This window comes from Alexandromys fortis, unplaced genomic scaffold (genome assembly GCF_014885135.2).
Source record: "Alexandromys fortis isolate MF-2015 unplaced genomic scaffold, M_Fortis_MF-2015_v1.1 scaffold_38, whole genome shotgun sequence".
In the NCBI taxonomy this organism is placed as follows: domain Eukaryota; kingdom Metazoa; phylum Chordata; class Mammalia; order Rodentia; family Cricetidae; genus Alexandromys; species Alexandromys fortis.
The window spans coordinates 3,864,358-3,885,695 of record NW_026067916.1 but is presented as its reverse complement, the minus strand read 5'-3'; the positions used below and the strand labels follow the sequence as shown (position 1 = coordinate 3,885,695).

Below are 21,338 nucleotides of genomic sequence, written 5' to 3'. Positions count from 1 at the left end.
CATTCTGTGTAATAAATTATGAAAACCATACTGATTTAGAGCTCAGGTATTGGTTGTAGCGTAGTTCCCATAGGTGAGTAAGTAGAGCACAGTATGGCTGCTGCAGGTCTCGTGCACTTGTGGTCAGAGTATTTTCAGGACCGTGTGCATTTCATCTGCTAGGTCTCCTGAGGAGGGTCTGTCTCTGAGATCACTCACAAATTTACTAGAAACCTCAGCTACTCCCTAAGTGCAGTCTAGAGAAACATGTTCAGTTTTTAACTGCCTACTCCACTCCATACGGCAGTTCTCACCGTGGTAATTGGCTTTTTTTTCAGAGCAAGGAAGTAAAAAGGAGAACTCTCTTTGTAAAAAACGCCCTTGACTTTTGCTATTGCCTCTGCATTAAATGGAGTCACTAACTCCAACCCACATTTAGAATGTGCCAAAACATGACTAGCAAGAGGCGTGGGCCACTGGCATTCTTTGAAGAACGCCTGTCACGGACTATGAAGCGTACCTCATATAACATAAAAGCAGCCGAGCCTTTGAAAACAGCCTGCTAACAAACTGGTTTTTGCTCTTTGGTTTTGAAAACAGCCTCTGTTGAAAGTCTCAATTCTGGAATGATTTGTAGGCCTAGTCTGATCTGAAAGTTGCTTAGTATGTGACTAACATCAGAACATTTCCTTATGGCACACTGATTCTAGCCCTGGTTGCTGCTATGAGACAGCTATGACAAGATACTTCTACCACGGCCGGACAGAGACTGTGCGCTCATGCACAGCCGAGGCAGTCAGCTGGTGCCAGTCCATGCAGGACCCCTCTGCCAGCGTGAGTATCGGAGAGAAGAGACTCACAGCATCGGCCTCTGTCCCCCCTAGATCATTAAAACACTTTAAGGCATTTTTCCTAAAGTTGTCAAAGTATTAATTTGCCACTGAAGTGTGCCAGGAACACTAGTCAGTGGATCTGAAAAGAACCCCATTGTGTGATCTTCTAAGCCACTGTTGGTCTCCATGTAGACCAGCACCAGTGCAGTGTGAACTCTCCAAAGACCTTTGGAAGAAGGCTTCTCCTCATGTAGCTGAAGGTCTGGTTTTTGCTTGAAGTCACTAGGATGAGAACTGGTTGCATGTGTTTTATTTTGAATCATTTTAAGTATTTAGACAACAATGTGTTTCTTTCCCTATTAACTTGAAATTTTACCTGTTTTAATTTGAAGAGACAAAATTATGTTATTTTCATAGAAATTACATTTTTAGTTTTAAATTTCCACTTTTTGTTTGTTTATTAATATTACAAATGTCTCAAAGCAGTTTTCAGCACTGCTCTTTCCAATTTCAGAAAAGAAGAAAATAAAAAGTCAAGGCTCTATGGGGACAGAAAGGCAGTAGAATAAGGAAGGACGGGAGCATGCATCACACCTGCATCTCCTTTTCCCTTCCTCCAGATTCTAGCATGACGACATCGGTCGTCTTTTGCTGCTGCTTATTTGGGCTACACCGTTATGTTATTGATTTGCTCTATGGATTTGCATTCAAAATTACTGTTCTCGCTCTTGACACAGCTTCTTGAACGGCAGCAAAAGATGTTACAAGCTTTTGCGAAGCATAATAAGATGATGAAAGAGTGTTCAAATGGAAAAGGTACTTAGCATGAGTTGTTCTGTTTGAAAATTCTTTTACTGGAAGCTTTTTGTTTGGCTTACATTTGGGATGTCATTGCAGGGTTTGACCGTCACCTACTAGGTCTCCTGCTCATAGCAAAAGAGGAAGGTCTCCCTATCCCAGAGCTGTTTGAGGATCCACTTTTCTCCAGAAGGTATTTTGGGCAGTGGGCCGTTGTGTACATCATATGGTTCTCCCTGGATGTTAGAAGGAATGCAGCACCTACCTCTAATCTTTCCTTTGTGCCACACAGTGGAGGAGGCGGAAATTTCGTTCTCTCAACAAGTCTGATTGGTTACATGCGAATCCAGGGAGTTGTGGCTCCCATGGTACACAATGGATACGGGTTTTTCTACCATATCAGAGACGACAGGTGAGCCCACTCCCCTTTGTTCTTCGGGTAGAGTGGGAGCTCTGATGCATTTATGACTTTAGTATTTGTCTACACTGTGGTTTTACTCGTGTTGCCTGTACTCTGCCACCTGGGTATTCAACATGTGTCGGTACTTCTCTACTCTGCTTTTGAGATCCTTTTAAAATCTGCATAAAATGGGGGCTTTTATGCAGAATGATATTTCAGGATATTATAGTAACCATATCATCATCTGTGAAACCTATACATTTTAAAAACATATCTAACCTATGCAAGATATTATTTTGACAAGTCAAAATTTATAAATATATGTGGCTTTCCATATGTGTGGATCTGCATGTGCAGACTGAAATCAGGCTTGGGCACGTCAGGCTGATTTCTCAGAAATAGTATACAGGATATTAGTATTTCAATTTCTAGTGATTCAGTTTCATACATTCCCTTCAGAGAATTTTATTATCTGCTTTCCTTTGCATGTTTGTGCATAGTTACACAAGTGTCACTTGTCACTCTTGGCCTCTGAGACCCTGGATTGCATATCACCATAGGATTGTTTATGCACATTAATGTACAGATTAAAATGTAAACAAGTTATACATGGAACTTGATATTTTTCATAAAGGAATTTGAGGACCAAAATAATAATTGAGCATGAATAAGCATTTTAACATATTCCCTGATAGATAATGGGTTCTGTGTTCTACCCAGTGACATGAGTTCAGGCTCAGCTAGCTCAGTCAGTAGAGCCTGTAACTAACTCTTAATCTCAGGGTCATGGATTCGAGCCCACATTGGGTGCCAAATATAGCATGAATAATAAAAACCCAAAGACAGATATTGGGGTTCAACCCGAAAACAAGTAAAGAAAAGCAGCCACTAGAGAAGTCTTACTTCTACCAAGGCTGGGTGACTGCAGACTAAGCAGACTAAGCCTCTCCTCCCATTTTATATTCCCTCTATTGCTGGAATTAAAGGTGTGACCCTTAGAACTGGGATTAAATGTATGAGCCACCAACACCTGGATTTGTTTCAGCATGGTGGCCTGAACTCACAGAGATCCATCTGCCTCTGTCTCCCAAATCCTGGGACTAAAGGCTTGTGCCACTAACTGCCTGACCTCTAGTGGCTTAGTTTTGCCCTTCTTTAGGCATGCTTTATTTATTAAGACATAAATAAAATATCTCTTTTTTTTTTAAAGAAAACTACTTTTAATGTTGCTGGAGAGAATATCCATTTACTCATTTAGGAAATATTTAGTAGACTCTAACAGTCTGCCCTCTGTTTGGGTACAAAGGACAAAAGACAAATAAGATTCTCTTTCTTAAAGATTTCATTTTCTACTTATAGATTAGTTAGTTAATGGTGAATACTGTGAAGGAAATGACCTGCCAGCACAGCAGTTGCTTCACTGGTAGAGAGGAGTGCTTTGTAGAGCATGGTCAGTTCCCCCCCTGAGGAGCAGTAACAGAACTCAGATGTTAAAGATGAGCAGTAAGCGGTTGTATGTATCAAGAAGATACTGCTTTCTAGAATGTGGAGACGTCCCCTAAGCCACCATCCTTTTTATCTTACACATCCTACCCTGTCAACCATTCTGTGCACTGATGCTCTGGTGGGCCTTCTAAGAATATGAATCAGGGATAGCAAGATGGCTCAGAGGTTAAAGGTTAAAGGTTCATGCTTCTAAGCCTTATGACTCTGCAACCCACATGGTGGAAAAACTCAGGCCATGTCATTCTTCACAATTTTGCTCCCATGTCGCTCCTGCATTGAGACATGTCTGTGGTCCTGCTCTTGGTTGTCTTTGTGGCTGTCTTTGGCACACACACTGGCTCAGCCTACTCCAGCCACACTAAGCTTAGCCCTTGAATGTTCCATGAGCTCCATCCTCAAGGCAAGCGCACTTCTGCCGCGTTTCCTTTTTCTTGAGATATTAGGAATAACCCCCCTCCTTAATTCACATAAGTGTTTGCTCAGAGACCCCTCCTGAGAGGCCTTCCATCATCATACAAAATGGCTCTACTTTCTCTAATGAAATACTTAGGGATTGTGTCAAAATTGTTTTCATTTTTAAATTTGAAGATTGTATGATTTAAAGTACTTTGACATGGCACTTTTCTTTAAATGTACTACATTCCCATTGAAAAAAAGATATAAAGTATCAAAACAGAAAGTTACTTAACATTCCTATTTCATTGCACGTAATCATTAGATAATACTTCTGTTATTAAAGATGTGTATCGTGTTTAATAATCTAAATCATTATTTTGCATCATTTTTTATTTTGTTTTTAGTAATTTCAAACAGTTCCCATTGCCACTTACTATGCTTTGAGCTATTTTAAATTTGAATAATTTAGCCTTTTTATGAAGGACTTACTCATGTACTAAGGAATAATTTTCAATCTTCCATGAGATAAATTTCTACAATTTGTTAATACTTTTCTAACTTGTTTTCCCACCATTACAAACTAGCATAGGTATTATATACCCTTTGTCATTTCATCATATAATTTCCAACTACAGGTTTGACAAAAGTACTATAACTTCAATTTTTTACTTATGTAGAGAGACTTTTTTCATCATTATCATTTATGCTTTGTGAGTTGTTTAAGTACAAAAGGCTGTTTCTATAATTTAGAAATATAATTTTTAAAAAAGTAAAATTTTAAATACAAATAGTTAATCTTAGAAACATTTTTTTATTTTTAAATATAATTTCTTTATTGATTTTTTGGGAATTTTACATCATGTACCCCAATTTCACTCATCTCCCAGTTCCTCATATCTGCCCCTCACCCTTACAGTGCTCCCCAAAAAAGAAATTTAAAAGAGAGAAAATTAAAAACAAACAAAACTTCTTTGTTCCTCCATCTTTCCTGCCTTTCCAACATCTCTTCACAGGAGCTGCTTATGTCACATGGTACACCCTTTTGTCCAATCAGCTTTATTCATTGGTCTGGTTCAAAGCCTCAGGCTTTTGGTATGCCGTCCTCACTGGACTGTCACAAAAACCCCTCTGCAGCTGCCCTGAGTCGTGGAGATCCTACAGTTACTGTTCCACAGGACCAGCTCCTATATGAGCTCCAGTAGGATGGAGATGGGGTAGATGTTAGGGTGGGCCAACCCAAGGCCCAGGATGTAGACCCAGGTGGTAGCTGAGCTGGTCAGTCCAAGCCATGGGGCTGCTCACCTTAGGCAAGGGCAGAGCCAGCTCTGCTATGCTGTGCCATCAGGGCCAATTCTGTCATGTGCTGGGGGTGGCCCATCTAGTCTGTGTTGGTTGGGGCCAGCCTTCTTGCTGCAGTGTCCAGCGAGGCGCAGGGCCAGTCCTCCCAGGGCTAGCAAAGGGCAGGGTTGGCACAGTATGGCACCCATTCCATCACTCATGGTGCTGTGGGTGGAGCTTAGACATAACACAGACCCTAGCTGCAGCAGGACCATAGACCCAGTCATGGTTCTCAGCAGCAGCAGCAGGGCCTAGATATCACCATTGCCCCATTGGCAGCACAGGCCACTCAGATCAATGTGACCCCAGTGACAACATGACTCTCAGACACCAGCACGGGCCCAGGTGGCAGCTCAGGTCTCTGGCGTCTGCAAGGCCTTCAGTGGTAACAAGCCAATACTGCAGTAGGGCTGTGCACCCAGACACGCCTCCTCTGCAGCTCTGGCCCAGATGTCACCATGGCAGTGGGTAGCAGCACAAGCCACTCAGGTCTGTATGGCCCCAGCTGCAGTTTGGCCCTCAGACACCAGTGTGGTCTCAGATGGCTAACCAGAAGGAGCCTTGGATGTCAACTCAGACCCGGGCTGCTGTAGGGCCATTGACCCAGACATGGCTGTGGGAAGCAGCTTAGGCCCAGACAACACCATGGCCCCAGGTGGCAGCGTGGTTCTCAGATTCCAACAAGATTACAGGCTGTCGCCTAGACCCTGGGCTGCCGTGTGGTCTTTGTTGGCAACATGGGCCATGTACCCCAGCTGTGGTAGGACCATGGACATTTGGCAGCACCCAGGGTTCATATGTTACCATGGCCTTGGGTGGCAACCAGACCAGCCACATCAGCCCACTCTCTCACCATCTTTACTCTTCATTCTGCTTCTCTCTCTCTCTCCCATTTCTCCACCACACATTTGCTCATCGTAATGGCTCCCACCTTGTGGCAAGGGGCGGACCCAGGCCGTGAGACTGGTCGTGGGTGGTTATTCAGCCTGACGTGAATGGCATCAGGTGGGTTGTGATGTCTTCCCATCAGCCAGGCCTTGAGGACCCAGACACGCCTGTGGATGGCTGACACCCTCCTGAGCAGAATGGCATCAGGCAGACCCATGGGTCTTAGGAACATTTTGATATTACTAAATATCTGAGAATTTTATTCACAGTATGACTGGAAAATGACTCATACTACCCTTGAATTCTTATACTCAAGTAAGGCACAACTTCAGGATTCTCTTAAGAGTCCACAAAGCCAGTTTCTGTCTGAGGGTGTAACTGAACAGTAACGTAACTTCCTAGCATACAAGAGGCCTCAGGCTCTCTAACATTGCCCAAAACAGTTCCATCACTAGAGCAGAGGGGCAGAGCAGGCTTTCCTTTCGTTTTGCTTGAGCTAACGCCGATGTTGAAGATGGGCATTGCCATCATTTTCAGTGATGCGAAGGAGGCATGGCTGGCCAGAGTCTTTACCCTGCTCTTCTGGCTTTGAGCTTTGTCTACAAACTTCCTAAATGCTTTGCAAGGCTAGTCTACAAAGGGTAGAAGGCACATGTTCTCTTGGGAGTCTTACAGAAGCCAGCTTCTCTCCTGTTTATTCCAACTCCCAAGAGCCCCTTTTTTCTCACTTCCAGATCCAGAATTGTGCCATTGGGGGGATCTAGTAGGAGATGGTAGAAGGCAAGACTTGTCTTAAGAGACCCCTCTTGCTTTTGTAGAAATAGAGAAAAGATATTTTTTCTCTCCTTTTAAAAATGCTTGTCAAGTGCTTTACAGGTCAGATTTTAATACAAAGAATGACATGAGCTCACACTATAGCCCATTCTGGTTGCAACTTCTAGGTTCTTTTAAAGTTCTTGTGGGGTTTTGTTTGCTTCTTTGGTTGCTTGGTTGGTTGGTGGGTGGGTGGGTGGGTGGGTGGATGGGGTTTGGAGGGTGCTTGGTTGGTGGTTTGGTTGGCGGTTGATTGGCGAATGGTTGGTGCTTGGGTTGGTGGTTGGTTGGTTGGTTGTTGGTTGCTGTTGTTTAATTGATTGGTTGGTTGTATTTAAACATAATCTCCTGCTCCAGAGGTTGCTTGTGGTCCATAGCATTGTGTAAGTGTGTGTAACTGTGACTCTGTCTTCAGCTGTACCAGGGTACATATACCTAACATCATCACGAGTTCCTATTTTATGTGTGAGCAGCCAGATGAAACATCTAACAACTTAGACGCTATGGCATAACCATTCATGTATTGTATTTCACAGGTTTGTGGTGGCGTGTTCGGCCTGGAGGTCATGTCCGGAGACTGATTCGGAAAAGCTAGTTCAGATGACTTTTCATGCTTTCCATGACATGATACAGCTGATGAATACCTCTCATCTTTAGAAACTCAGAGACACACACAGATCAACTCGGTACAGAGAGTAGCTGGAATGGGAGGAATGTTGACTTGAAGGAGATTTGTTTACTGTGGTGGTAGTAGGTCGTACTCTCTAGATTTATTCTACCTTAGGATGTAGAAACATCTTAAAGCTTCCTGTGTTACAGCAGCAGTGCACAGTCAGACATAGTGACTATAGGACTATGCAGTGTTTAACAGGAGCCTCAACAATGCAGACCCTACTCTGATTTTAAAATATCTTTGTTGACACATGTATAGATGGCAGTTGTCCCCTGTGAACATAATTGTAGACTACTTTCCAAGCACTTTAATATTGCCAGAGGTTATATGAAGCACATGGTTAGTTGCTAATGTCCATGAAGTCAGTGCCTTCTAAACCCAGCACAGGGAGACAAGCCAATTAGGTTTCATGAGAAAACCACTACATTTCAATAGTGATCTAAAATAGCTCCTTTGAATAGACAAAAGTTTCAAGTATAATAGAAATATTTACATTAACACAGGAAAAAATCCTAGCAAAACCTATATGATATATTGTAATTCATTTTGTGAATACAGAATGAGGGCACTTCCATTTAAACACAGTTGTTAGAGCTAGTGACTTTGAAAGGGTTAAATATTGAATATTCTCAGGACTTTACCGTTGTTTCCCATTGCTGTTCAGTTTTGTGGTTTATAATTCTCAAAGAATAAAGTATCCAGAATCCTATAGCTTTTCAGCTTATGTTTGAGAAGAGTGATTCCTGTTCTCTTTCTTGGCATTTTCTGATATCAGTTAAATATTGTATAATAAACCATTTAAAAATTTAGTGTCTGGGCTGGAAATATGGCTCAGAGATTAAGAGCACTGGCTCTTCTTCCAGAGGACCCATATGATGTGATATTATACATAAGTGTCACTTAAAATTCCATCAGGAAACAGCTACACTTTGTGTTTGATAAACACTTTCAGCAAAATGGCTGGATACAATATTAATTCACAAAAATTAGTAGCCCTCCTATATACAAATGACAAATGGACTGAGAAAGAAATCAGAAAGACAGCACCTTTCGTAATAGCCTCAAATAATATAAAATATCTTTGAGTGATTCTAACCAAGAAGATGAAAGATATGTGTGATAAAATTTTCAAGACATTGAAGAAGATTAGAAGACAGAATGTTCATGGATCGGTATGAAGAATATAGTAAAAAAAATGGATGTCATATTAATTACAATCTCTATTAAAATCCCAACACAAGTTTTACAGATTTTGAAAGGACAAATTTCAGGTTCATGTGGAAACACACACACAACAGAATACCTAAAACAATCCTGAATAGTAAAACAAACGCTGGAGGTATCACCATCTCCAATTTCAAGTTGTACTACAGAGATTTTGTACCAAACCATGTAATATAAAAACATGGTATTGGCACAAAGAAACAAAATCAGACACATTGGGCTGGAGAAATGGCTCAGAGGTTAAGAGTATTGCCTGCTCTTCCAAAGGTCCTGAGTTCAATTCCCAGCAACCACATGGTGGCTTACAAAATCAGACACATTGAATAATGGAATTGAAGATACAAGCATAAATACACCTATGGACACCTGATTATTTTTTAAGAAGCCAGAAAACACTGAGGAAGGTAAAATAATGGCACCCTCTTCAACAAATGGTGCTGGTCAAACTAGATGCAAATAGACTCATAGTTATCGCCTGCACAAAACCAAACTCAAACATCATAAAACCAGGTACACTGAACCTGATAGAAAAGAGAGTGAGGAATAGCCTTGAACACATTGACATAGAAAGGCAATTTCTGAATAGGACACGGTTAGCACAGGTACTGAGATCCACAATCAGTAAATAGGACCTCATGAAACTAAAAACTTCAAAAACACCATCAAGAGCACAAAATGGCAGCCTACAGAATTTGAAAAGATCTTCACCAACCCCAAATTGGACAGAATGCTGATATCCAAAATATATGAAGAATTTAAGGAACTAGGCATAAAAAAAAAAACAACAAAATAATCAAATCTTAATGAAGAATTCTCAACAAAGAAGTCTCAAATGGCCAGGAAGCATTGAAAGAAATGTTGAACATCCTTAGACATCGGGGAAATGCAAATCAAAGTGGCACTGAGATTCCACTTTACACCTACCAGAATGGCTAAGATCAAAAACACAAGTGCTAGCTCATGTTGCTGAGGGTGTGGAGCAAAGGGAACACTCCTCCATTGCTGGTGAGAATGCGAACATGCAGCCACTTTGGAAATTAAATCTGGTGGTTTCTCAGAAAACTGGGAACCGAGCCACTTCAAGACCTAGATACACCACTCCTAGGCATATACCCGAAGTATGCTCTACTGTACTACAAGGGCACTTGCTCAACTGTGTCCATAACTGCTGTATTCATAATGGCCAGAAATTGGAAATAACCTAGGTGTCCTTCAACCAGAGAATGTTTATACAATGGAGCATTACTCAACTGTTAATAACATTATGAAATTTTGCTGGCAAGTGTGTAGAACTAGAAGAGATCATCCTGAGTTTGAAACCCAGAGTCAAAAAGACAAACATCGTATGTAATCACTTGTGAATATTAGCCATAAAGGATAACCGTGCTACAATCCACAGGCCCAGGGAAGCTAAGTAACAATGAGAACTCAAGAGGCACACATGACCCTCACCATGAAGAGAAAACAGAGTAGACATTGCTGGTGAAGGAGGAGGTGTCTGGATGGGGAGGGTGGAGATGGAAACAGGAAGGATCAGGTCTAAGGAGGATCTGGGGAGAGTACTGGGAAAGACAACTGAAATTGGGCCATTTCTGGGTCAAGATAGAATCCTAATGCAACGGAAACTAGATACATAGATCCTCAGGAATCTATGAAGCTGACCCTAGCTAAGACTTGTAGTAATGGGGGATATGGAACCTGAGCCAGCCATCTCCTATAACCAGGCAAGACTTCTAGTGGAGGGATTAGAACACCAACCCAGCCACAAACCCCTTTAACCTATAATCTGTCCTGCCTACAAGGTGTGCTGGGGTAAAGATGGCACAGAAATTTTAAGAGTGGCCAACTAATGACTGATCCAGGTTGAGACCTATACAAAAAACGGAGCTCTTCACTGACACTGCCTGGAAGTTCAGGACCCAGAGACCTGATAGAGAACCAAACATGACTGGCAAAAAAAAAAAAAAAAAAAAAAAAAAAAAAAACCACATCAACAGAAAAGAAAATGAGGCAGCATACAAAATATATCCCCACATGACCATGTTTCATTCAGGAGTATTCATAACAGCTAAGATGTACAGTCAATCTACAATATTTCTGTCAACAGAAGAATGCATAAAGAAATGTGCTGTATTTAATATATTATTTAGTCATAAGGATGAAAGAAATCTAAGCTACACATTAAGAATGTATGCCTAAATCCCAGCACTCGGGAGGCAGAGGCAGGCGGATCTCTGTGAGTTCGAGACCAGCCTGGTCTACAGAGCTAGTTCCAGGACAGGCTCCAAAGCCACAGAGAAACCCTGTCTCCAAAAACCAAAACAAAACAAAAAAAATGTATGCCTACCCTAAGTCTGATCTCTAGTAGCACAAGAAGAAAAAAAGCCAGCAAATGAGGTCATAGTTTTCAGCAAAATGGATGAAATGGGTGTTTTTTAAGTGAAATAAGCAGGACAGAAAGGAGAGTGCCACACGTCCTCACTCCTGTGACGCTACCCCTGACTCCGGCATGCAGAGCAGTGATTGCTACTGATTGCGATGGGTTTGCGAAGGAATGGGAACTGGTGGTTGGGTCTGCTCATGTGTATTCCAGGTAGAGCAGTACCACTCGGAACCTTGTTCATATGTAGGATGGAACGTGTTGATAAAAATGAGTGTTCAATATGGCCACAACAACCAACACCTCCTATTCTGCAGTGGAATAATTCAGAGGGTAAATTTAACTTTCCTTTGTACTCAGAAACCTGTTCCCGAGTCATCTTGTCACACACCTACCTATTCGGAACCATGGGAACTTGCTCCTAGTTTGGGGTTTCTGTTAATCCTTCTCACTCACGTGCTTGAGCTTTGCTGGTCTCCCTGGGTAGTGCTGATGGCTCGGGGAGAAAGAGCCACACTGTAGTTGGTAGACGTCACTTTTGTCAAGGCAGGTGTCCCTTCCAGATCGCCAGCCTCGGGTGCTTTAAACTCGTGTGGAATAAAGTAGATCTTTACTTTGTAGCTTCAGTGAGAAACTTCTTTTACACGTCACAAGTGTAAAACGTTTTGAATTTATTTTAAAAATACACTGTAAGAAGAGTTCATAAGTTCTGGGCACCAGCCTGAATATTGACCATTGAGAAATAGATGCCTTTCTGCGCCAGCAGCTGCTGGTGGGTGCCCTGCTCCTTGACCTTGCCGTTCTGAATCACCACGATCAATTCCGCTTTCTGGATGGTGGACAGGCGGTGAGCGATCACGATGCAGGTGCGGCCTTCCCTGGCTTTGTCCAGGGCTTCCTGGACCACCTGTGGAAAGCCCAAGAGGAGCTGTGTACTGAGAACCGCAGCAGCAGGTGTGACTGTTTAAAGCTCCCCCATCCTAATAACATCAACTCCCATAATCCCCTACTGTTTGAACACGGCTTTATGTGTGCATTTTCACATAGCTGTCAGTGTAATCTACATTGTTATGTTTTTACTTTGCAGCTATAACAGAAACAGGCTTCTATGATGCAAATGACCCTGGCAAGTATTTAGACTTTCTGACTCATTGCCACATCAACTTATCTAGCTCCTTTTTTATTTTAGTCTTTTTGCGTTTTTCATTACAGCTAATGTACCAAAACTGTTAGGTCTCCTTTTGAACGCTTGCTTTATGTTTAGGAAACATATGTACTTTGTTAGAAAAACTGGAATCATATATTCTATTACTTTAAAACAATTGCATCTCTTATCTAGCGCTTGCTTTCCCTGTGCCTGATTTCTCATTCTCCTTTTCATAGGTTAGTGGGACAGACAGGCAGAGGCAGACCTTTTCACTCTCAGTGTCCAGAGCCGACGTGGCTTCATCCAGCAGCAGGACCCGAGGCTGTCGGATGAGGGCTCGAGCGATAGCGATCCTCTGTTTCTGGCCTCCTGAGAGCTGAGTGCCCTTGTCTCCTACTCTCGTTTCGTATTTCTGCAAGGTAGTCATCAATAAACGCAATGCAGTTTTAAGTCAGCTCTTTTTACGAAGGAAAACTGAAAATCAGTAGGCATGTCTGTAGTAAGATATTTGTGTTTTTAACAATACATTTTCAGCTCCAGGGAATGTTTGCCTTCAAAACTTAACTAGAACACAGTGTCTTTAGTTTTCAATAGTATTCTGTCACAGGAATTTGAGATATTTTAAATTTTTGCCATTCACATCAGTATCATTTTATATGACTTCAGAGGAATCATAGCTTAGACTTATAAAGGATTTTTTTCTTTTTTACAATTTGAAGTACCTATAAGACCCATGTATAAACTAGTTCATTCTCTTTTAATAGTTTAATAATATTTACTTAAAGGTTTATTAAGAATTATATTACACAATATAAAAGAGAATGGGGGTTCAGATGGAAATAAGACTTAAAAAAAAAGAGGAGTGAAGTATTTGCTTAGTGCAGGGGCTGGCTTTAGGACCGCGCTCGGCTGGGGGGTGCACAGGTGACAGGTGCCCATTGGGTGGGCATCTTTGCAAAGCTCAGGGTGATGCACACCATGCAAATTCGTCTCCCGAGGTCCGACATCAGATTAAAAGGTTTTCCTACTCCCTGTCGCCACTGCCTGTCTGAGGTCAGAGTCTAGGCACAAAGGTTGTAAGGAGGTCATCCCAAAGAGTTTTCAAGTCCTTTGTGTGATTCACTTGTAATTCCCAGCCGAAGGCAATGGAAAAAATTAAGTTCTCCTGCAGTTGGCCCTTGAGTTCTGGATTAATTCATAAACCTAATTGCATCGGTAGCATCACCCTACTGGGAGTTATCTTGCTATACATATACATGCCGCAAGCGATGTGTAACAGAATGGACCACACGCAGAAGGTGCGAGCTACAGCAGCTAGAGTCTCTAAAGACGGAAGCATCCTCCAGACAGGGATGTGCAGGGATGGCACAGATTTGACATCAGAAGGGAGAGGCACGAAAGGAATATAAATCCGACCTCACTACAATTAGAAATTCCGTTCTGTAGAGGAGGAACCCAGTCTCACTACGGCTTGGTATCCCATGAGTTGCTGATATTCATGGGATGCCCACCGGTATCTGAAGAGAAACAGTAGAAGAGGAGTGGATGGGGCTGGGGCGTGTATGTAGGGGGACGACTTGATAAATAAGCAAAAAGATCTGTTCTGTAAGGCAACTGTTTTAAATAATAGAAAACCAAATCACAGGGCTGAGGAAAGTGTCTAGAAAGCACATATATAAAATTAATTAGAATAAAGGAAATGCTCAAAGCTCAACCATAAGAATAATTAGAAATTTTGAAGAGCTGTTTTACCGAAGTGGTTATATAGCTGCAGGTATATATTAATGATAAGAAGCCTCACTTTTCCTTTGATAAACACAAATCTACTGGGACATATCTTACATTCTATCAAATGGCTGCAAATAAAAATCTCGGGTCCCCTCACCAGCTGGAGCACCAAGAAGAATGGGCACAGCACCACGCCTGGGCAGCACACTAGAGCTGAGCCTGTTGATGGGGACGCAGCGGTAAACCAGGCCTGTGGTTCACGCCTGCTCTCTCCCTTGTACGCCATAGGATGGCAAAGGTAAGGGAAAATGCTCTCCCCCTCCCCTGCAACCTGTGACAGGAGGGAGAGCCAGTTTGGGGGGCCTGAGAATGGAAGGGTTGCCCTGCCCCCATCACTTGGTCCAGCAGTCCAGAGAGCAGGCCCCGCCTCTATCTAACCTGGCCAAACCCGTAGAGCTGGCCTGGTAGTGTGGGTGCAGGTGCGCCTTGCAGTCTGCTGCACTGGCGAGCTAACCAGGGCAGTGCCGGAGAGGAGCTCTGCTGGTGACCATGAGGGAAAGCCGACAGGCTGACCAACCCAACTCCCCGGGCCCAGAACCAGGACTACGAGGTAGCCCACCCCAACATCCACCTCATCTGTGAGCCTCTGGGGCATGTGAAGGGACCTGCAGATCCAAAGCTACAGGATCTCTGTGACACAGGGCAACCCCAGGATATCCAAGAGGAGTCCCAGCGAGGGCCCAGTACCGAGGGTATAGCAGAAGCCAGAGGCCTCAAACCAGACTGATGACTCACTGTAGTAAATACGAGTAAAGATGTCAAAGGACTAGGAGTGTACTGTGTGACTCTCTCGGCCACACTGCAGCTTCCACACTGAGATTTTAATTTTTTTGTTTATTTGTTGTTGTTTTTACTCCTAAGTTTTGTTGGAGTTTTTGGGGAAGGGAGGATGCAAGGGCAGAGGTTGGAAGCGAGGGGATGGGGAGATGAGTGAGACTGGGATGCAAGACGCAAAATCCACAAACAATATATACAAAGTTAAAAAGTCTCAGATCCCCACTAAGTGCTGGCAAGTCTTTAGAACCCGTATCCCTCATCCATTGCTGGGAGAGCTGGAATGGCAGTTACAGGAAACTGCTTGGTGTGTTGCTTTATCAACCAAGCATGCAATTATGATTCGTGTCAACAACTGCACTGCTGGGTGCGTAATCCAGAAATACCAGACCCTAGGTTCACTAAACCATCAAGACTCAGGAGTTCATAGCCTCACATTTAGATGAAGCGTGGCAAGTTTCTTCAGGAGAAAGGTAAACCTGTGGTCCAGCCAGGCGTGAAAGGCCACTCAGCAAATCAAAGGGCACAGACGGCTGCTTCAGACAGGTGCTGAGTGAGAGCCGCCCCACGAGTTTACACACTGTGTGCATCTAAGATCCTAACCGTGGAAAGCGGTGCGAACTGAGGGCAGATTAGTATTTACAGAACTGTGGGGCCTGACGTGGGGGAGTGGACTGTGAATGGAAAGATGGCTGTGCGGGGGACTTTCATGTGCCAGAAACAGGGTTGTCGGCAGTGTCAGTACAAGAGTGTGCACCTGCACAGCAGCGTTACAAAATCCGTACTGCCGCTGCTCGTGTGCACACGCACCCATACACACAGGCACACACATACACGCACACATCCACACACACGTGCACGCACATGCGCACACACGCACACGCATACATACACGTACACACAAGCACACATATACATACACACATGCACACACGTGCGCACACACGCACGCACACACATGCCTTTAATCCCAGCACTAAAGGGGACTATAAGACGGGAGGAGACAGCGGCTCAGGGCCCAGTCTGAAGGAGCCCACCTTGGGAGAGGTTAGGCTATTTTTAAGGCTTGGTTGTTTTGTTTTTCTGATCTTCTGTTTAAACCCCAATTATCCACCCCTGGGTTTTTATTAATCATGCTACACAGGTATCTCTGTATCTCATGCCACTGTATGTGAATCTATAGGATTCTCAAAATCAAAAGCTTAGATTTGGGAGTGGGGAAGTAGCGCATGAACGACAAACCCTAGTTGACATGTGGTCCAGACGTGAGAACTGGTGGAGAGCTCTCCGAACTGAAGCTTACCTTGTTGGTTTCTCACTCCATGAGGGTGGTGGGACACCCTGTCACCAGGCCAGTGCTGTCCCCAGAGCGACCATGTTGACACGTCAGCCCGTTCCTGACACGACTGCCGGAAGAACTTTGGGGATTGCTTCCGAGATAAAAAAGGAGCCTGCCTTGGTTTTAGCTAAGATGTTCTGAGTTAACTCACTTGGGGCAGCGTCTCGATGAAGGGGTGGATGTTGGCTGCTTTGGCCGCCCTCTCAATCTCATCCTGGGACACGACCCGGCTGTTGTCTCCGTAGGCGATGTTCTCGGCGATGCTGCAGTCAAACAGGATGGGCTCCTGGGACACAATGCCTAGCTGGGCTCGGAGCCACTGGACATTGAGTTTCTTTGCTTCTTGACCATCTAGAAGCTAAAAAGCAGAAATCCACAAACTATTAGAGTCTTCAAAGAAGAGAGAAGCAATCTCTAAACAAGAAGTGACTGGATCGGGTAGGCTCTTGCACTGTGCACAAGCCAAGCCTCATGTCTGGTGTCAACGTCCCGAAGGACACCATGGCTAGCAGAGTGACTCTTACGGCAAGCCTCTTTTGCTGTGGTCTAGAAGGTAAAATGAAACACATGTAACCTCTTCTTTTGTCTCTCTGTGCCCTCATGAGGCATCTCTGTGCCAGGTGCCTTTAGGAAGTCTGCGTCAAAATCTGACACTAGCTCTCCTGCCCCTAATGACCTTACTCCTTCAGTATGACTCTCCTTGTGGCCCTAGAAAAAGAGGAGTGGGTTAGTAATACAGCCCTAGATTCTAGAAGTTGGTCCCTTTTATTCTGTGAAAGCAGCCAGTCTTTAACATCCCTCCTATTTTTGTGTATGTGTGTGCATGTGTGCATGTCAATGATCGTGTGGTGCACACACATACATTTGTCTGCACATGCACGTCCTAGAAGTTGATGTTGGGTATCTTCTTCAACCATTTTTCACCTTAGTTTTTGAGCCAGGGTCCCTCACTGGACCTGGAGCTCCGGAATGTGGCTAGACTAGCTGGCCAGTTAGCTTCAGAGCTCTGCCCCTCTCTGCCTCCCTACTGGGGGATTTCAGACAAACACTATGCCAGACTTTTTAAATTTATTATTTTATTAAGGTTCTTGTATATATTTGGATCATATTCTTTCCCTTCCCCAACTCCTCCCAGCCAGTCCATCTCCCTAACTATCCAACCTTACTTGCACGCAAGTGTGTCATCTCTCTCTAAAAACAAACAAGCAACAGAAAACGAGGATCAAAACTCCCAGTGAGACAAAACAAAACAAAAAGTGCATACACACCCACCCACCCACACACACCCCCCCCCCACAAACAAAAACCAAAGAACATGAAATCTGTTTTGTGTTGGCCAAGAACTTCTGGGTGTGAGGTAAGTTCTGGATGTTGAGTCTATGTCCTCATGCTTGAACAGCAAGACTTTACCTAGTGAGTCATGGTCCACTGCTAACGTCTACACTATATCAGTTAGAGACAGAGTTTACCTAGTGAGCCATCGTCCACTGCTAACGTCTACACTATATCAGTTAGAGACAGAGTTTACCTAGTGAGCCATCGTCCACTGCTAACGTCTACACTATATCAGTTAGAGACAACTTTACCTAGTGAGCCATCGTCCACTGCTAACGTCTACATTTGTTGACTATATCACTTAGAGACAGACTTTTCACTCAGTGAAGAGAGCAAATGCCATAAATTTATGATAAAAGCCAAATGTGAACGAGCTGGAGTTTAAAGGTCAATGTCAGAGAGCCTAGAGTTCAAGGTTAGAGAAATGAGGCCAAGCAGATGGCAGCGGGCAAGAGGAGCCGGCACACCCCTGTCCTGAGAGTCTGCATTGAGCGATGTTAGGTTTCTTCTGCTCTCTCTGAGGGTTGCCAGCCTGCAGCTTCCCTTCTCCTTTCCCACAACACAGGCCAGGAATTCAGTGGGAGGCAAAGCAGAGATCACGGAAAGTCAAGCACACAGAGAGCAACGCCTTTGGGAAGTAGTCTTCTTCCTGTGGTTGCTGTGTGTGGAGGATGCGGTCTCCCTGCTTTCAGAAGGCAGCTTAGTTTTGCTTAAGAGGGCTGGACTGAGACAAAGTCCCTCGAGGCCAGAAATCCATCCTGTACCAGTTTTAGTGCAACGCTCACGTCTCTGATATCCTTCCTCGAGTGCCCCGTCTATTTGTTTGATAGAGGTGCTAGTTGAGAGTTTGCAGGCTGTGGTCAGTACACCAGACAGAATTCTGGGCCTTCACTCATCTCTTGGTCTGACCACAGAAAATACAACCTGCAATGGGTTTGCTAAGAAAGTGTGCTCACCACCGTCCCGGCCCTGGGGTCGTAGAACCGCTCCAGCAGCTGGACCACTGTGCTCTTCCCGCAGCCGCTGCTGCCCACCAGGGCCAGCGTCTGGCCCTTCTTCACCTCCAGGCTCAGCCCCTGAAGCACTGGGATGTCGGGTCGGGTGGGATAGTTGAACACGACTTCATTAAACGTCACACTTCCTTCAAACTTATCCTAAAAGTTTTTTACAATATTTTTTATTAAACTGATCTCGCAATCATTGGAAATAAAAGTAGTACTTCAAGGAAACCTTACCACAAACAATACCAGTGAAACACGAAATGCCTGCTGGGTGCAGTGCCGGCACAGTTCATGCCGAGAGCAAGCTCGTTATGATAGAAACAAGATGAGTTAGAGCAGGAGTTACTAAAAGTCGGGCTACCAAAGCACAGCTTCTGATTCGTGTAAAGTAAACACTGAGCCAAGAGCTTCAGAAAGCAGCAGCGGTGTCTAAAGCGAAATTGCAAACTACAGCATCCTGATTGAAATAGATGCATAGACCTTTCTGCACAACAGACTAAGCTCTTGTCAACGTTATTTTGTTTCAGATATCTTCATTTTTATTTTGTAAAGTTTGTGTTAAAATTTTAAAGCGCCAAAAGGTTGATGAGATACTAGCGGCATAAATATCCCAGCGATGCAGATGATGTCATTGTTATCTAGCAGAAAGAAAGTCTTAGAACAAAGCTCTGCCCTCTGGCCAGAGGAACTTACAGGCCACAACCCTTCTCCACTGTAGCTGTCAATCAGAGGCTGTCTTTCAAACAGGCTGAATAAGTGTGCAGCAGATAGCTTGGCTTTTGCATAGTCTGGAGCAAAGGAGCTGGCGTGTCCTAGGGCCACTGCGCCAAACACAATTGCTGAAAACACCCTGGATGGAAGGGGAGGTGTCAGAATTAGCTCCGTGGCATTCAAAGGCCAAAGACAAACTTTGAACGAATATTTGCATGCCTGTCCTTCAATTGTCATTTCCCAAAGCCCACACACATTTCTGTGAGATTCCAGTAGCAACGACAAAGTCTAGAAGGGGGGCAAGACCCACTGTCTCAGGCTGTTTTCTCTGAGCTAATGTGACCTTCCGGAGGTTTTCGCTTTCCTGGAGTGGCTCATGATTGAGTCTCATCTGTGCTCTCAACTCATTTCAGTTGCCAGCTATGCCCTTTTTAAGACGCAAGGAGACTGAAACCCCAGGACCAAGGGGCTCAAAGAGTGGCAGGCTGAATGACGAGACTACTGCCTTCCAGTTTGTGGTCTGGACCATCCTGCACCACGGGTGATGAAAGTCACCAAAGCAAACACGTTTTTAGACATAAATTTACAGATTATTTCATCTAACAGATGCGGAGATGTGTTACATTTTAAGCAGTTTGCAGAGTTCGCTCTAAAATATACCGGTCTACGTTCGAAAGAATTAAGATCTCATATCTTTTCTGGTCACAAAGGAGCTAAAGGAGATGCCAACAATGAAAGACATTTTAGAGTATTTATAAATGCCTGGGGACGGAACAAAGGCTTGTCAATGAACAGTAGGCTATAACAGAGTCAGCAAGGATAAAAAGAAGTCCCCCGAACAGACGCAAGTGTAGGCACAGCCTACTACAACTTGAGGGTTGCAGAAAACTAACCCTAGGAAGAAACTCAGTGAGTGCCAACGTCAACAGAGGAAAGGTTTCAAATGGACAACCTACAAATGCATCCCAGGGCTTAGAGAAGCAAGAGTAAGGACCTAGGGCATGGCTCAGTGGGGGAAAAAATCATGTTCCACACAAGCCTGAAAAAGGGGACAGACTTCCAAAGACTATCTTCTGACCTTCACACACGTGCTGAGCCAAATACATGATATATCCTCATCTTCTCTGTTTCTCCTCTTTCTCTCCTCTCTACCCTCCTCTCTCTCTCTCTCTCTCTCTCTCTCTCTCTCTCTCTCTCTCTCTCTCTCTCACACACACACACACACACACACACTACACAATATTAGTAAAATAAACAAGAAAGGAAAAGCATGCACAAAACAAAGCAAACATTAGAAGATCAGAAAACAATAAACAGGAAATAAAATCAGTACAAATGATAAACGCAACAGAGTTGGTCCTTCAAGAAAATATGAAAAACCCTTGAACTAGATTAGTCAGAAAAAAAATAGAAGACCCATGTAAGTAAAACGAGAGATAAGAAACTACAAACCTTAATAAAGATATGTGCTTCCCTGCTCCCCCCTATCCAACCTTCCTTTATCCTAATCATCCCATTTCCCCAAGTTCCCCCCAACCTCCCCTTCTCACTTTTCTCTCCCCATCTCCCCTTACCCCCCTCCCACCCCACCCCCAAGATCCCAATTTTTGCCCGGCAATCTTGTCTACTTCCCATAACCAGGAGGATAGCTATATGTTTTTCTTTGGGATCATCTTCTTATTTAGCTTCTTTAGGATATCAAATTATAGACTCACTGACCTTTATTTATCTCTAGAAACCAATTATGAGTGAGTACATCCCATGTTCATCTTTTTGGGTCTGGGTTACCTCACTCAGGATAGTGTGTTCTATTTCCATCCATTTGCATGCAAAATTCGAGAAGTCATTGTTTTTTACCGCTGAGTAGTATTCTAATGTGTATATATTCCACACTTTCTTCATCCATTCTTCCATTGAAGGACATCTAGGTTGTTTCCAGGTTCTGGCTATTACAAATAATGCTGCTATGAACATAGTTGAACAAATGCCCCTGTCATATGATCGGGCCTCTCTTG

At 43.7% G+C, this 21,338-nt stretch overlaps 2 protein-coding genes across 7 annotated transcripts in view; one reads left to right on the top strand and one right to left on the bottom strand.

The window, feature by feature from the left end:
- Positions 1 to 8,433, top strand: part of Crot (carnitine O-octanoyltransferase) — a 36,107-nt gene extending 27,674 nt beyond the window's left edge. For all 6 annotated transcript variants that reach the window (XM_050139742.1, XM_050139746.1, XM_050139744.1 and 3 more), the window contains 5 exons: positions 690 to 813; positions 1,550 to 1,628; positions 1,710 to 1,803; positions 1,903 to 2,022; positions 7,488 to 8,433. In XM_050139742.1, the coding sequence (XP_049995699.1) occupies positions 690 to 813; positions 1,550 to 1,628; positions 1,710 to 1,803; positions 1,903 to 2,022; positions 7,488 to 7,608 (538 nt within the window). In that variant the 3' untranslated portion in view covers positions 7,609 to 8,433. The remainder of the gene's footprint in view (positions 1 to 689; positions 814 to 1,549; positions 1,629 to 1,709; positions 1,804 to 1,902; positions 2,023 to 7,487) is intronic.
- A 3,418-nt stretch (positions 8,434 to 11,851) lies between these two features.
- Positions 11,852 to 21,338, bottom strand: part of Abcb4 (ATP binding cassette subfamily B member 4) — a 53,071-nt gene continuing 43,584 nt past the window's right edge. Inside the window, exons 24-28 of the mRNA XM_050139789.1 lie at positions 19,306 to 19,462; positions 18,568 to 18,765; positions 16,428 to 16,634; positions 12,641 to 12,787; positions 11,852 to 12,135 (exon numbers count right to left, since the gene is read on the bottom strand). Of these exons, the coding sequence (XP_049995746.1) occupies positions 11,929 to 12,135; positions 12,641 to 12,787; positions 16,428 to 16,634; positions 18,568 to 18,765; positions 19,306 to 19,462 (916 nt within the window). The 3' untranslated portion in view covers positions 11,852 to 11,928. The remainder of the gene's footprint in view (positions 12,136 to 12,640; positions 12,788 to 16,427; positions 16,635 to 18,567; positions 18,766 to 19,305; positions 19,463 to 21,338) is intronic.